This window comes from Oncorhynchus tshawytscha, linkage group LG04 (genome assembly GCF_018296145.1).
Source record: "Oncorhynchus tshawytscha isolate Ot180627B linkage group LG04, Otsh_v2.0, whole genome shotgun sequence".
Classification (NCBI taxonomy): Eukaryota; Metazoa; Chordata; class Actinopteri; order Salmoniformes; family Salmonidae; genus Oncorhynchus; species Oncorhynchus tshawytscha.
The window spans coordinates 31,701,139-31,715,875 of NC_056432.1; the positions used below are offsets into that span (position 1 = coordinate 31,701,139).

General features: G+C 42.2%; 1 protein-coding gene across 2 annotated transcripts in view; it reads left to right on the forward strand.

The window, feature by feature from the left end:
- LOC112248526 (WSC domain-containing protein 2) overlaps positions 1 to 14,737 on the forward strand; it is an 89,658-nt gene that overhangs the window by 59,129 nt on the left and 15,792 nt on the right. The window contains exons 1-3 of one of the 2 annotated variants that reach the window (XM_024417641.2): positions 282 to 418; positions 1,916 to 2,030; positions 12,506 to 12,690. In XM_024417641.2, the coding sequence (XP_024273409.1) occupies positions 307 to 418; positions 1,916 to 2,030; positions 12,506 to 12,690 (412 nt within the window). In that variant the 5' untranslated portion in view covers positions 282 to 306. Of the gene's footprint in view, positions 1 to 281; positions 419 to 1,915; positions 2,031 to 12,505; positions 12,691 to 14,737 lie in introns of those variants that run through there. The other variant, XM_024417640.1, reaches the window with a different exon arrangement.

Genomic DNA, 14,737 nt, shown 5'->3' on the forward strand with positions numbered 1-14,737 from the left:
TTGTTTTCCATCTTTCTGATTGAGAGAAACACAAACAGGCTTTATATAGGACATGTATTATTGCTATGGATTATCAGATCATGCGAGAGGACCTCAGTTTGTCTCCATGTAGTATGTCCTCTCTGTCTAGGATGTCCTTGCTCTCTCCCTCTCTCTCTCTCTTTCTCTTTCTCTCTCTTCCTGTCTTCCTCTCCCTCTGTTCTTTCTCTGTGAAGTGGTAACCCCCACAGGACCACGGCAGAGCGCTAGCTGAAAGAGTAATTAGTGCTTTCAAAGTGACACTGCTCCTCTTCATCCACAACTCCTATGTGCCACAGTACTCCACCACCCCCACCGCCACCTCATCACACTCCAGGCCCCTGTCATGTTCTCGTCAAGAGCAGCCACACCCAACCCGCTCCCCACCATTCACACAAGGGTACGCACCCGTGTGCACATCCAAGCACATGCACGCAAGCACACACACTGTCTGAAAGAAACATTAACCAAATACTGTCTTCCCCTGTATCCAACCACCTCATCTACCCTGTTACAAGGAGTAATCCAGCAAGGGTATTGTTGTTATCCAGTACAGATTCATTTTATCTGTTGACATCCCTCATGAGGCGAGAACATTACTGTATAGTATATATATATATATATATATATATATATATATATATATAAGATTATGATAAGATAATAACATGATACGAGAGGGGAGACAATAAGCTCATACTATGGTGACAAATTCAGAGAGGCAGATTGTTTCTGACATGTCTGTTATTTGTTTGGGAAATCGAGAGGAAAAAACAAAGCTGTTTGAAATGGAACCACTATCCATCACCTGTCAACACCAGATCTTCTGATTTAGAGAGATGCCTACTTTAACTATCTTCACAGCCCTGAATAAAACTCTATACAGGTGGCTGAGTTATGTCCCTACACTCCCTACACTCCTGCCATACATCTGTGTACACACAGTATTTGTTTGTACAGTATAGACTTCACATTTGTGTCTGTTGTTAATCTTCTTGCCACATGACTGTGCTTACATCACAACTTGCAGATAGATATAGTATCTCTGCTTCCTTGTGTGGCTGCTGATCGGATTATTTAATTTAATAAACTCAGCACAAAAACGGAAGGTGGAAGGGCAGCCCCACTGAAGTGCAGTTCAGTTGAGCTAAATCACTGCTTCCCTTTGTCATAAAGCAGATTAGTGATCAGTCCACTCTGCTGCTATGTCTGGGAGGAAGATTACTGCAAGGTCCTACAGAGCACCACATGCTGCCGCTCTACTGCCTTTTAGACCATTACAATTACAGTAATGTGGTGGGTTAGGATGTGCATTGTTCAACCCCCCAGGGGACAGATGGTGAGGGTTTTGGATTGGTCTACCCAGCATGCTACCTCACAGACAGAGCAGGAAGGAAGTGTGGAAGGATCAACCAGTCCCACTGCAGAAGGACATCCCTCCCTCCCTCCCTCAATACTCACTTCAAATAAGTCAGGGAGGAAGTGTACTCAGTGCCATTGCAGTAGCAGGCCACTAGAAGGAGTTGTGTGTCTTTATAAATAAATCAACATGCTAGTCTGGTGTTGATTCCTTGAGCAGAAACATTGCCCTTCAATATGTCTTCACTGTATGGATCAAATTGATGATTTGTGATTTTACTTAAAAGTTGTTTTACTGATTTATAGAATGTCTCTACAGAATTGACCATGGCTGTAATAATAAGCAATTACCTTTGGAAATGTACTAAATGTGCATGTTTTACTCACATAAACTATGGAATTCCATGCAAAACAAAACATGTGCTATTTCAAACAGTATTATTGCCTCTCTCCCTTGTCTCCTATAATATTCATTGGTCTGCTTGAATTGTGCATATTTGATTTATAATCAGAAATGTTATATTTTTCTCTCTTACAGCGAAGTACATCGGCTGCTATATCGACGACACAGCGAAAAGAGCACTAAGGGGAGTGTCCTTTTTCGACTACAAGAAAATGACGGTCTTCCGTTGCCAGGACAACTGTGCTGAAAGGTAGGCCTGGGAATATAAAAACTCACAAACACGACGATTCAGTACAAAGACATAACAATCAATCAAATGTCCTCTAGTGTGCTTACTGTCTTTGCTACTTCTAAATTCATTGGTGGTTACTACTGTAACTGTTTGGCTGAGGAATGACAGGATAAAAAATGCTTATGTTTCAAACACACACACTCACGCAGGCACGCATATACACATATACAAACACACACACTCACGCAGGCACGCATATACACATATACAAACACACACACTCACGCAGGCACGCATATACACATATACAAACACACACAGTCACAGGGTGGGAGTGAGGAGTAAAGGTTGTGTACCTGATCAGTGTGTAGTAGATTAACATGTCTGGCAGAATGAAATTAGTCCTGTCTAATGGATATAGGGCCTTGTGCCAGCTATCATACTCTCTCACCCTCTCCCTCTCTCCTTCTCCTTCACATTAGCTCTCTATACCTGTAGTCTTTATACTTTTTTTCACATGATTTCTCTCTCTCTCTTTCTCTTTCTCTCTCTTTCTCTTTCTCTCTCTTTCTCGATTTCTCTCTCTTTCTCGATTTCTCTCTCTCTTTGCCTCCTCTTATCATCTCTTCTTCAAATCATCTATTTCTCCCGGTCCACCTTGCCTTCTACTGTCCCTCTCATTCTCCCAATGGCTCAGCCCAATGCATTCCATTACTAGAGAAAGAGAGGAGGACAGCGAGAGGAGGACAACGAGAGAAGAGAGAGAGGAGAAGTAGAGAGCATGTTTTCATCTTCCTCTTCTGCTCCTCTCTCTTTCTCTGTACTCCAACCCCTCCCAGAGCAGGCTGCTCATATGCAGACAAATCCATAGCTGTGGGAGGTAGAGGTGCTAAGGATGCTGCGGCACCCTCTGAAAAATCAGAATAAAATCGAATAAAATATATAAACAGAACATGTAACAAATTCAAAGATTTTACTGAGTTACAGTTCTTATGAGGAAATCAGTCAATTAAAATAAATTCATTAGACCCTAACCTATGGATTTCACATGACTCGGAATACAGATATGCATCTTTTGGTCACAGATACCTTAAAAAGAAAGGTAGGGGCGTGGGTCAGACAACCAGTCGGTATCTGGTGTGACCACCATTCCTGGCATGGTTACACGTGGTCTGCGTTTGGGAGGTCAGTTGGACGTACTGCCAAATTCCAAATGGTTTTGTGTGACAAAACTGCACATTTTAGAGTGGCCTTTTATTGTCCCCAGCATAAGGTGCACATGTGTAATGATCATGCTGTTTAATCAGCTCCTAGATATGCCACACCTGTCAGGTGGATGGATTATCTTGACAAAGGAGAAACGCTCACTAACAGTGTCGTGTCTTTACTATGGATTAAGTGATATATGACATGCTATTTTATCAAATCAATTCTCTGTAATTAATATTACCTGATTAAACTAATCATGTAAATGTAATTAACTAGAAAGTCGGGGCACCACGGAAGGAGGTTTATAGAGCTGTTGTCTTTCAAATAAACTCTTAAAGACCTGGTAATATTTTATATCAATAGCAGTCAATTATCAATCGTTAACTTAGTTATCTTCACAAAACCTGGCTAACCAGTTGAATCAGCAATACAAATTTGGTTTAACTATTTATTTACTAAATACCTAAATAATCACACAGAATTACATATACTGTACACAGGATGGATCATACATTGATTACTAATTATGTCTTACAAGAAAACGTCCCTAGCGAACGGAACCGATATGACAGCTGGTTACACAAAGAAAGGGGGTTGGGTTTGAATGAAGCGTGGGAAGACTGAGGAACAAAAGGATTGGGTCTCTATCGGAACTTATGAAGCTATGCTATCGTAAATACAGAATCTTATGCATTCTAAATAACCACCCATTTGGAAATGGAAAATGCAAGAAATATTTACTCTGATCTGCGCTTCGATAGATTGGTCAAAGATGGAAGGCTGGGTTACCCAGCAGAGATCTCCCTTGTCCTTTGAAGAATATGTCTTGTGGTAGAACGGATACGTTGTAGTACCGTCGTCGCGTGGTAGAACGTATACGTTGTAGTACCCTGTCTTTCTGAAGAGATTGTTTGTCCTTTCATAGCCCACGTTTACAGCTGCTGCTGATAACTCGACATCTAGGATGTATCACTTCTTTAGTGAATAAGAGTTCAAAGTTCATACCAAGTTGCCATACTATAAGCTCATGCTATATTCTGGCTGGTATAGTCGAAGGTCATGCTTCCAGCGTGTTGATTGTCACCTCCACGTAAAATTAGCCCTTTTAAACATATGGACAGCTGTCCTCACGTCATCGGGAACACAATGTTAATTTCGTTAGGTTGTTGTCGTTCAACCATTCGCAACCAGAGCTCATGCTGAGGTTGGCTTAGTTCTGTAGGTGATATTAGCCCTTTTAAATGTATGGACAGCAGTCCTCACGTCATCGGGAACACTAGGTTGACTTTCGTCAATGGGCTTTTGTAGTGGGGGAGAGAAGGGTGTGCTTCATAGTTCACAACCAATGCCTGTTCACTTGGGCGGGGACACTGAGTGAGCATAGTTCACTTTTGAAAACAATTATCTCATTTAGAAGGTAGAATTACATTGAATCTTTTCACAAATTGTTTCATATTTAAACATTTAAATTGCACAACAATTCCATGTGAATCTGACTTTCCAAGATACAGTTTATGTCATCCTATCGTCAGTAATAAGGTCTCCGATGACAACTGATCTGACATCATACTCTTTAAGTACCAATGAATATTTCCATCTGGTTGGATTACTGAAATATGGTTCCGTTCCCAACCTTTTGATGTTACCAGATTTTCTCTATGTTAACAAAGGGCTTTCCAAGAGTCCAATCTGTAGAGTAGAGAGAGAACAGAGCAACGTCATGACAACAGGGATGTAAACAAATTTGTTAACAAAATCTGAGATAAATAAGCTTTGTGTGCATATGGAACATTTCTGTGATCTTTTAAACATGGGACCAACACTTTGCATGTTGCATTTATGTTTTTGTTCAGGGTGAGTACAAAAAGTTGAGTACAAAAAAACAAATTCTCCTCACACAAAATTAATGCACTGGGCCTTTAATAGTTAATTAATTTAACCATGAATTGGATTTGTATTCATTTTCATGCTGGGTTGACCGAGCAGCTGGGTCTTTTTTATGTAATCCATAGGTTATTTTCAGGAGTCATGCACTATCAGGGTCCCTGGCTTTTATATAGTTATTTTTGGCCACCAGTGAGCATAAATGTCATCATGTTAAGTTTGTACAGTGCAAATTTTTGTTTTTCACATGACATATTCCAATAAAACCTTAATAACAAAACCTTGTAACAAAGTGTTAACTATCCCAACACTGGGAAATGCATAGGCTCTTAAGGAACTCATACACGTGTGTAAGCTTCATTAAAGCTATAAAAGTTTCAGTGTTCAACCTTAACATGTGATAACAATACAACAGAACAGAATTGCATTTACTCTCACTGGTGGCCAAAAATAACTATCTGAAAGCCACGCCCCTACTAAGCCACGCCTCTGGTCTTCTGATCTAACCCGCTGGGACATATCTCAATAACTCAGTAACAATACTCCAGCATCCACAACCCAACTTTGCTGATTTAAAATAAAACAATCAAATTAAGTGACCAAATGTCTGCAACCCAGCAGTTGGGTCATCCTAACAAACCCAGCATTTTTTGTGTAAAGGCTGTGTAGTGTTGGCCATCTATTGGCATTCTAAAGAACTCAGAGGAATCAAGTATGCATCTCTCATGTGCCTCTGCCAGGTTACTGTACCCCAAGGAGTATACAGGCCATGTGTGTTTGATGGATAGAGCCTTCCAGAATATTGTACTCTGCATGGACTTTGTAATCAGCATCACCCTGGAAAATGTATTTCTTTAAAAAGCTCTGGTGTCTTGGTGCAGTATTAATGCATGCAATCTCTCTCTGGTCCCACCCTTGTCCACCCAGAGGGCTCTCTTCATCTTGAAGAGGGCGAGTGAGGTTACTGCTAGTTACCCAGCTGACTGTCTATGAGTCAATCACCCTATTACTGGACTGACTGCAGAGAGAGCTGCTGAGAGAGAGGCTGATGTGTGTCTTGCTACTGCATGCATAATCGAGTTCTGAAATACAAGACCACTTACCTCTGGTCAGACATTGCAGACTGCAGTAGGTGAGACGAGATGCTTACAGATTGTCAGGCAGTACTAGAAGCACTGAGAGTATTGCTGCTGTAGGGACATTTTTATTTCTTATCATGTTGCAACCAATGCAGAATATTATTGTGTGAGACAGAGCCTCTCTGTTATTATTGATGATATAGTTTTATTAAGTTTTCTTATTTTTCAATCAACAAACAAACATATGTAGCAGACATAAATATTTTTTTACTTAAAAAAACAACATCACATTTGCAGCAACACTATCTGTGATCATGTTAGCTATTTCCAGCTTTTGCTGAGACAACAAGCAGATAATTAGTTTTACAGCATCTTACACAGCATGTACTTTATATACACACATTTCCTTAATCACCCCATTCACTCTGTCCAGTTTAAAATATAGTTGAATAGTGGAGACCAGAGTCCATTAGACCTGGTCTGTCTCTTGCTGAGGTCATAAGTGAGCTTTTAAAATCCACATTTTAAATGTAGGGGAGGAATTAGAAGCTCACACTAGATAATACATTTTTTTAGTAAAGTATGTGATAGTCATAAACACATTTTCTATGTCTGGATCAAGAACAAATTCCTGCTGAGCTTTCTGAAGTTAGAGACACAGGGTCACAGGCAGAACTCCAAAAGACATGCATATACATTACACTACCGTTCAAAGGCTTGTCTTCACTTCGAAATGGCCTTGTTTTTTTAAAGAAAAGCACGTTTTTTGTCCATTAAAATAACATAAGTTGATCAGAAATACAGTGTAGACATTGTTAATGTAAATGTAAATGACTGTTGTAGCTGGAAACGGCAGATGTTATATGGAATATCTTCCTAAATGTCAGAGTCCCATTACCAGCAACCATCACACCCGTGTTCCAATGGCACGTTGTGTTAGCTAATCCAAGTTTGAAAATAAAAGAAAGCCGCACACTCTTGGAGCTCAGATGCAAAAATGTAATACCAACGTTTCGACAGCCAAGCTGTCTTCATCAGGGTATAATCACAAACACTGCGGGATGACTCGTTTATATAGTGTCAAAAGACACAGGTGTCTGTAATCATGGCCAGGAGTGGCCTAATATCATTGGTTAATAATCAAATATTAAAATGTCATACAAAGAACAGCATACAAACAAATGGATAGCATACGATCATAGATTAATTTGACTATACAAGTTTACACACAATTACAATGGCAAAGTCACAATAATCACAAGAATGGCTTCAGATCAAAGTCTACGTTGAGACCGAAGGGAGCAAGGGTCTTTAGATTAAAGATCCAGGCAGCCTCTCGTTTTAACAATAAATGATCAAGGTCACCCCCTCTCCTAGGGAGGGTGACATGTTCGATGCCAATATAACGCAGATACGAGATCGAGTGGCCTGCCTCCAAGAAGTGGGCCGCAACTGGATAAGTAAAGTTTTTACACCTAATGGTGCTACGATGCTCTGAGATACGTACTTTTAATTCGCGCTTTGTTTTACCTACATCATTTTTACCACAAGGACAAGTTATAAGATAAATAACTGCCTTAGTGGAGCACGTAATAACACCTTTTATTGGGATCGATTTCCCTGTTTGTGGGTGTTTGAAGGATCTACATTTATAAGTGCCATTGCATTGAGCACAGCCATTACATTTGTAATTTCCTAATCCAAGTTTAGCATTTTAAAAGGCTAATTGATCATTAGAAAACCCTTTTGCAATTATGTTAGCACAGCTGAAAACTGTTGTGCTAATTAAAGAATCAATAAAACTGGCCTTCTTTAGACTAGTTGAGTATCTGGAGCATCAGCATTTGTGGGTTCGATTACAGGCTCAAAATGGCAAGAAACAAATTTTCTTCTGAAACTCGTCAGTCTATTTTTGTTTTGAGAAATGAAGGCTATTCCATGCAAGAAATTGCCAGGAAACTGAAGATCTTGCACAAGGCTGTGTACTACTCCCTTCACAGAAAAGTGCAAACGGGCTCTAACCAGAATAGAAAGAGGAGTGGGAGGCCCTGGTGCACGACTGAGCAAGAGGACAAGTACATTAGAGTGTCTAGTTTGAGAAACAGACGCCTCACAAGTCCTCAACTGGCAGCTTCATTAAATAGTACCAACAAAACACCAGTCTCAATGTCAACAGTGAAGAGGCGACTCCGGGATGCTGTTGCAAAGAAAAAGCCATATCTCAGACTGGCCAATAAAAAGAAAAGATTAAGATGGGCAAAAAAACACAGACACTAGACAGAGGAACTCTGCCTAGAAGGCCAGCATCCCGGAATTGCCTCTTCACTGTTGACGTTGAGACTGGTGTTTTGCAGGTACTATTTAATGAAGCTGCCAGTTGAGGACTTGTGAGGCGTCTGTTTCTCAAACTAGACACTCTAATGCACTTGTCCTCTTGATTTCTCAGGATGTGGGATATGTAGAGCAAGACATCTTCCGCGTGGAGTGAAATCTTGTGCTGAAGGCCGCCTACATAAACATCCATAATACTTGGATTGCTCCTTATCAACTCCACTAAAGGCTCCGCCCCCAATAAGTAGAGCAGAGGGGACAGCGAGCATCCTTTAATAAAGTTTGGGTCCATATTGAACCTTTCTAAGACTGAGAACAGAAAGCTCCAGTCCATCCTGTTGAACGCCTTCTCAGCATCCAGTGAAGCCAGCAGGACAGGGTCTTCTGTACGTTTACTTGATCTATAATATCAAAAAGACGGCGAAAGTAATCAGAAGAGTACCTGTCTCTAGTAAATCTAGTTTGGTACGTTTTTGTTATTTTGGAAAGAGGAGTGTTTAGTCTTTGGCGAGGAATTTGGTAATTATGTTGTAGTCGAAATCCAGCAAGCTTATGGGCCGGTCGGACGAGCAACACTGTTAGGTTGACTTTGGCTGTTTTAGGTTGACTCCAGGTGGCACTGTCTGGGGATTGTTCATGTACTTTTTCGCAACATTCCAGCTCCCTCTCAAGATCTAACATGTGTGCTTCCATTGCTTTTTCGAGGAGGAAACATATGCAATTAGATGACCTCTTAATGTGGCTTTGGCAGCATCCCACATTGTGGCCGGAGAAACAGGAGAGTCTTTCTTGTCTTGTGAGTACATTAGTTGTTTATCCATTTAGTGACCAATGAATGGAATGCTTTGTTTCATAATATGGAGGTGTTGAATTTCCTGGTCTTTGACCTCGGGATGTTTTACAGAGGTCAAAGCGAAGACGGACAAACCTTTATTTAACTAGGCAAGTCAGCTAAGAAAAACGTTTTATTTACAATGATGGCCTTCCAGAAGGCAAAAGGCCTCCTGCGGGGACGAGGGATTAAAAAAATAAAACAATATAGGACAAAAATATAGGATACAACACACATCACTACATAAAGAGAGACCTTAGATAACAACATAGCATGGCAGCAACACATGAAAACACAGCATGGTAGCAACACAACATGACAACAACATGGTAGCAACACAACATGGCAGCAGCACAACATGGTAGCAGCACAAAACGTGTCACTGCCCCTCCTCTGTATTGCAGGGGCGGTTCCTCCTGCAGGGAGAGGTGGGTCGTTAGTGATTGGAGCCACCTGGGCTCAGGGTATTTAAACTGCTTCACTAATCACTCTTGTCTCTCTCTCTCTGCTCCTCCAGGTATGATCCTGTTTTGTTTGTTCCTTTGTAGTTTTACGTAGTTTTCACTCAGTCATATTCACACACACAGATTCACGCATCCCTGCACTTTACATACACCCTACATTATGATACTTTCACACCTCATTCCCTTTTCTTTGTTTAAAGTTAATAGTTTTTGGTTTATAATAAAGAACCTTTTTGATTGGCCTATACCTGTTGTTCGTGTCCCCTCCTTTTTTGCCACAGGCTATGAGCCGTACAGTAATATCTAACAAGTAATCAAAAAATGTTGTGTAAAGGAATGATTAAGAATATGTACATGTAAATATATGGATGAGCAATGGCCGAACGGCATAGGCAGATGCAGTAGATGGTACAGTGTACAGAAAATACATATGAGATGAGTAATGTAGGGTATGTAAACATATAAAGTGACATTGTTTAAGTGACGAGTGATACATTTATTACATCCAATTATTAAAGTGGCTAGAGATTGAGCCTGTTGGCAGAAACCACTCAATATTAATGATGGATGGCTGTTTAACAGTCTGATGGCCTTGAGAGAGAAGCTGTTTTTCAGTCTCTCGGTCCCAGCTTTGATGCACCTGTACTGACCTGGGTCTGGCTCGGGTGGTTATTGTCCTTGATGATCTTTTTGGCCTTCCTGTGACATTCCTGTGACATCGGGTGGTGTAGGTGTCCTGGAGGGCAGGTAGTTTGCCCCCGGTGATGCGTTGTGCAGACCTCACTACCCTCTGGAGAGCCTTACGGTTGTGGGTGGTGCAGTTGCCATACCAGGCGGTGATACATCCTGACAGGATGCTCTCGATTGTGCATCTGTAAAAGTTTGTTTTTGGTGACAAGCCAAATTTCTTCAGCCTACTGAGGTTGAAGAGGTGATGTTGCGCCTTCTTCACCACGCTGTCTGTGTGGGTGGACTAATTCAGTTTGCCCGTGATGTGTACACCGAGGAACTTAAAACTTTCCACCTTCTCCACTACTGTCCCGTCGATGTGGATAGGGGGGTGCTCCCTCTGCTGTTTCCTGAAGTCCACGATCATCTCCTTTGTTTTGTTGACACCACACGCCAAGGGCCCTCACCTCCTTCCTGTAGGTCGTCTCGTTGTTGTTGGTAATCAAGCCTTCCACTGTAGTGTCGTCTGCAAACTTGAAGATTGAGTTGGAGGTGTGCATGGCCACTTAGTCTTGGGTGAACAGGGAGTACAGGAGAGGGCTGAGAACACACCCTTGTGGGGCCCCCGTGTTGAGGATCAGCGGGGTGGAGATGTTGTTTCCCACCCTCACCACCTAGGGGCGACCCATCAGGAAGTCCAGGACCCAGTTGCACAGGGCGGGGTCGAGACCCAGGGTCTCGAGCTTGATGACGAGTTTGGAGGGTACAATGGTGTTAAATGCTGAGCTGTAATCGATGAACAGCATTTTTATATAGGTATTCCTCTTGTCCAGATGGGTTAGGGCTGTGTGCAGTGTGGTTGCGATTGCGTCATCTGTGGACCTATTGGGGTGGTAAGCAAGTTGGAGTGGGTGTAGGGTGTCAGATAGGGTGGAGGTGATATGATCCTTGACTCGTCTCTCAAAGCACTTCATGATGATGGAAGTGAGTGCTACGGGGCGATAGTCGTTTAGCTCAGTTAGTGAGCTAAACGTTAGTGAGCTCTCTCCAGTTCTATGGGCCTGTCGGTGGACTGGTGGAGCCATTCTGGGGGGTTGTGTTGTAGGTAGCGGATCAGTGACATGTTTCCCTCTTCTTTTTCGGACAGGGTTATTAGAACAGTTATTCCTTCACCCCCTATTTTCCAGGTCCTCTGATTTTCTCTTCCAGATGCTCTGTTTCCCTTTCAGCATTTTTCATTTTTTATTTTTTTATTTCACCTTTATTTAACCAGGTAGGCCAGTTGAGAACAAGTTCTCATTTGCAACTGCGACCTGGCCAAGATAAAGCATAGCAGTGTGAGCAGACAACACAGAGTTACACATGGAATAAACAATTAACAAGTCAATAACACAGTAGAAAACAAAGGGGGGAGTCTATATACAATGTGTGCAAAAGGCATGAGGAGGTAGGAGCTATTGTTTTCACTGCATCTGCCATTGAGTTTTCCAATGATTGTATTCCCAAATCTGGCTAATCCAGGCACCCTACGTTGATGGCTATCTTGTTGTTGATGTCAGGCAAGGCATTTTCCAGGGTTGTCACTTTGTCCCCTATCACACTGAGCTGAGTTTGATGTTGAGTTCTGTATGTTTGGATCTCAGCTCAGAAAGGATGTCTTCGACAGAGGAGTAGGTTGGCAGTTGTTGGGCCTCGGGAAGGGATGATCGTCATGCTCCTGGCTAATGGCGCTAGCTTTTTCTGAAGCTAGTTGTTTCTCTGAGGCTTTTTCCGCTGCTATTGCTCGAGTCTGTAGAACAGCAAATAACAGGCCCAGCCATACAGCCAAAATGTCACATGTAATGTCGACTTTTGTAACCAACATGGCTTTTTTACTAAAGCTAATGGGGTTTAACTTAAGAATAAGAATTGGAAATTACATGTGCGGAGCTGTCAGTTCATGCGGCCACCTCGTTCAAGGGTCACGTGATCCCCCCCATATTGATGATATTAACATGTTAACCCCCTCTGTTTTCCTTTCACCAGGGGATACCTGTATTCAGGCCTAGAGTTTGGGGCGGAGTGCTACTGTGGCCACAAGATCCAGGCCCCCAACGCCTCTGAGAGTGAATGCATCATGCAGTGTAAGGGCGACAAGGGCAACCTGTGTGGAGGGGCCAATCGCCTGTCCATCTACAGACTGGAGCTGAGCCAGGAGTCAGCGCGCCACTGTGAGCTTTAACCACCTATCACCACACTCCACCTGGGCATGGGTACTCCACTTAAGGGGCATGGTGCACCCCACACAATGACAAACAGAGGGGTACTGATAGGAGCAGCCAGGCAATCATACCACAGTGCTGTTCTCTTTCAACATGACTGACTTCTACCTCATATTATAGGCTAAAATGCAAAAAAAACCCATTATAGGTTAACTAACTGCAAAGTAGATACTTGAAAGGATTCTACACAGTCCCTGGCACTGTTTTGCAATCAATGCTAATAAATGATGCTAATAAAATATTTAGTTTTTGGTGGTTTGACGGTGAATACTTTTTCCAGGGTCGGGTGCAACCCGGTTTAGTTGTTTACTTTTCCCCCAAAGAGCTGTGCTACCTAGCCCAGCGAGCCGTGTTTTTCACTTTGACACGGCTCTCGTTTTGTGAGAACAAAAACCCTGGTCTGCCCTAGAAAGCCTACGATCGCCAAATGGCTAAATAAAAAAATCGAGACAGCCGTGTTGATCTCTAAAATTATCAAGTTTGATCCCCACAGTGAATTATTTTAAAGTTCAATACAAATCTAGATATTTCATTAAATACTACTACATTTATCGACACACAGGACCACGTGCTGACGTAGACCAATCACGGGCCGGCAGGCTACGAGGAGGCTTCCGATTGACTCTCTCAGGCAGGATGATTCAGCAATATGGCAAACTTCAAATTCAAGTACTTCCGGCTTCATACGCCATCAGGAGTTTTCCACAGGAATACATGGATGATGTCCGGGTTATCGCTATGTACTGATATTAATGTCTATGGGTGGGACGGGTAGTTAAGTGTGATAGGATGTTCAGAGGCAACAGGGTAGGGTGCACCTCCTCCCTCTCCTTTTACTCCCTCTCAAACCCTTCCTCCTCCCCCACTTCTACTATCTCCTAGGTCTCTTAAACGATAAGCACATAGACACCAATCCACAATCTATGGTAGAATATCTTTTGGAAGTGGCTCCAAGCTTGTTTATATTCAGGGTTAAAATAACAACACTGTTCTGTAATTGTTGTTATTTCTCCTTTTTTCCTGTTTGCTGAAGCATGCATAATCCAGATGGCTGAGCATTGCTCTTTTTCAAATGTGTTTGAGCATGCTCTGTGACACCTCTGACCCTGATCGCAGTAATCATGTGACAAGAACCCTGCTGCATTCTTCAAAAGAGGAAATGAACGGGAGGATGTTTTACCCTCTGTTGTCCTCTGCACTGCAGACTGTTATCATCCGGTTGTCTGGGAAACAGTGCAGCCTCCCATTTTCCCCTCTGATCAGCAGCAGAACGTTTGTAGAGACATAAGACCCAATTTTCTGAGTAAAAACTCCTACCTCTCTTTCACCCTTTCCTTTCCAGTTATAATGTCCCTTTCCCCTATCTCTATATACCTATTTGTAATACTGAATCAGAAAGATCATGTGTAGTCTCCACACACATTAGATCTAGGCTAACATACATGCACTCATGCAGCTTAATATTTGCATCTATGATATGTTACCATGATGAGTAAGACACACAGACCTAATACAGTTAGAAAGGTGCTCTAGTTCTCAGGGCCCTGGGCTGATCATTTATAGTTAAGTGACACGCTAGCCGAGGAAGCTCCAATGAAGCATTTCATTACCAAAAAAGGAAAGGGTGTCTTTTGTGAGACGGAAGGCCGAGGAGATAGAGGAAGATGGACTTAACAGAGAATAGCTGAACTGAGAGACAGAGAGAGCGAGAGTGTCAATGTGCCTGTTATTTACTGTTCTACAGTATGGCTGGGCCTGTTATTTACTGTTCTACAGTATGGCTGGGCCTGTTATTTACTGTTCTACAGTATGGCCGGGCCTGTTATTTACTGTTCTACAGTATGGTTGGGCCTGTTATTTACTGTTCTACAGTATGGTTGGGCCTGTTATTTACTGTTCTACAGTATGGCTGGGCCTGTTATTTACTGTTCTACAGTATGGTTGGGCCTGTTATTTACTGTTCTACAGTATGGTTGGGCCTGTTATTTACTGTTCT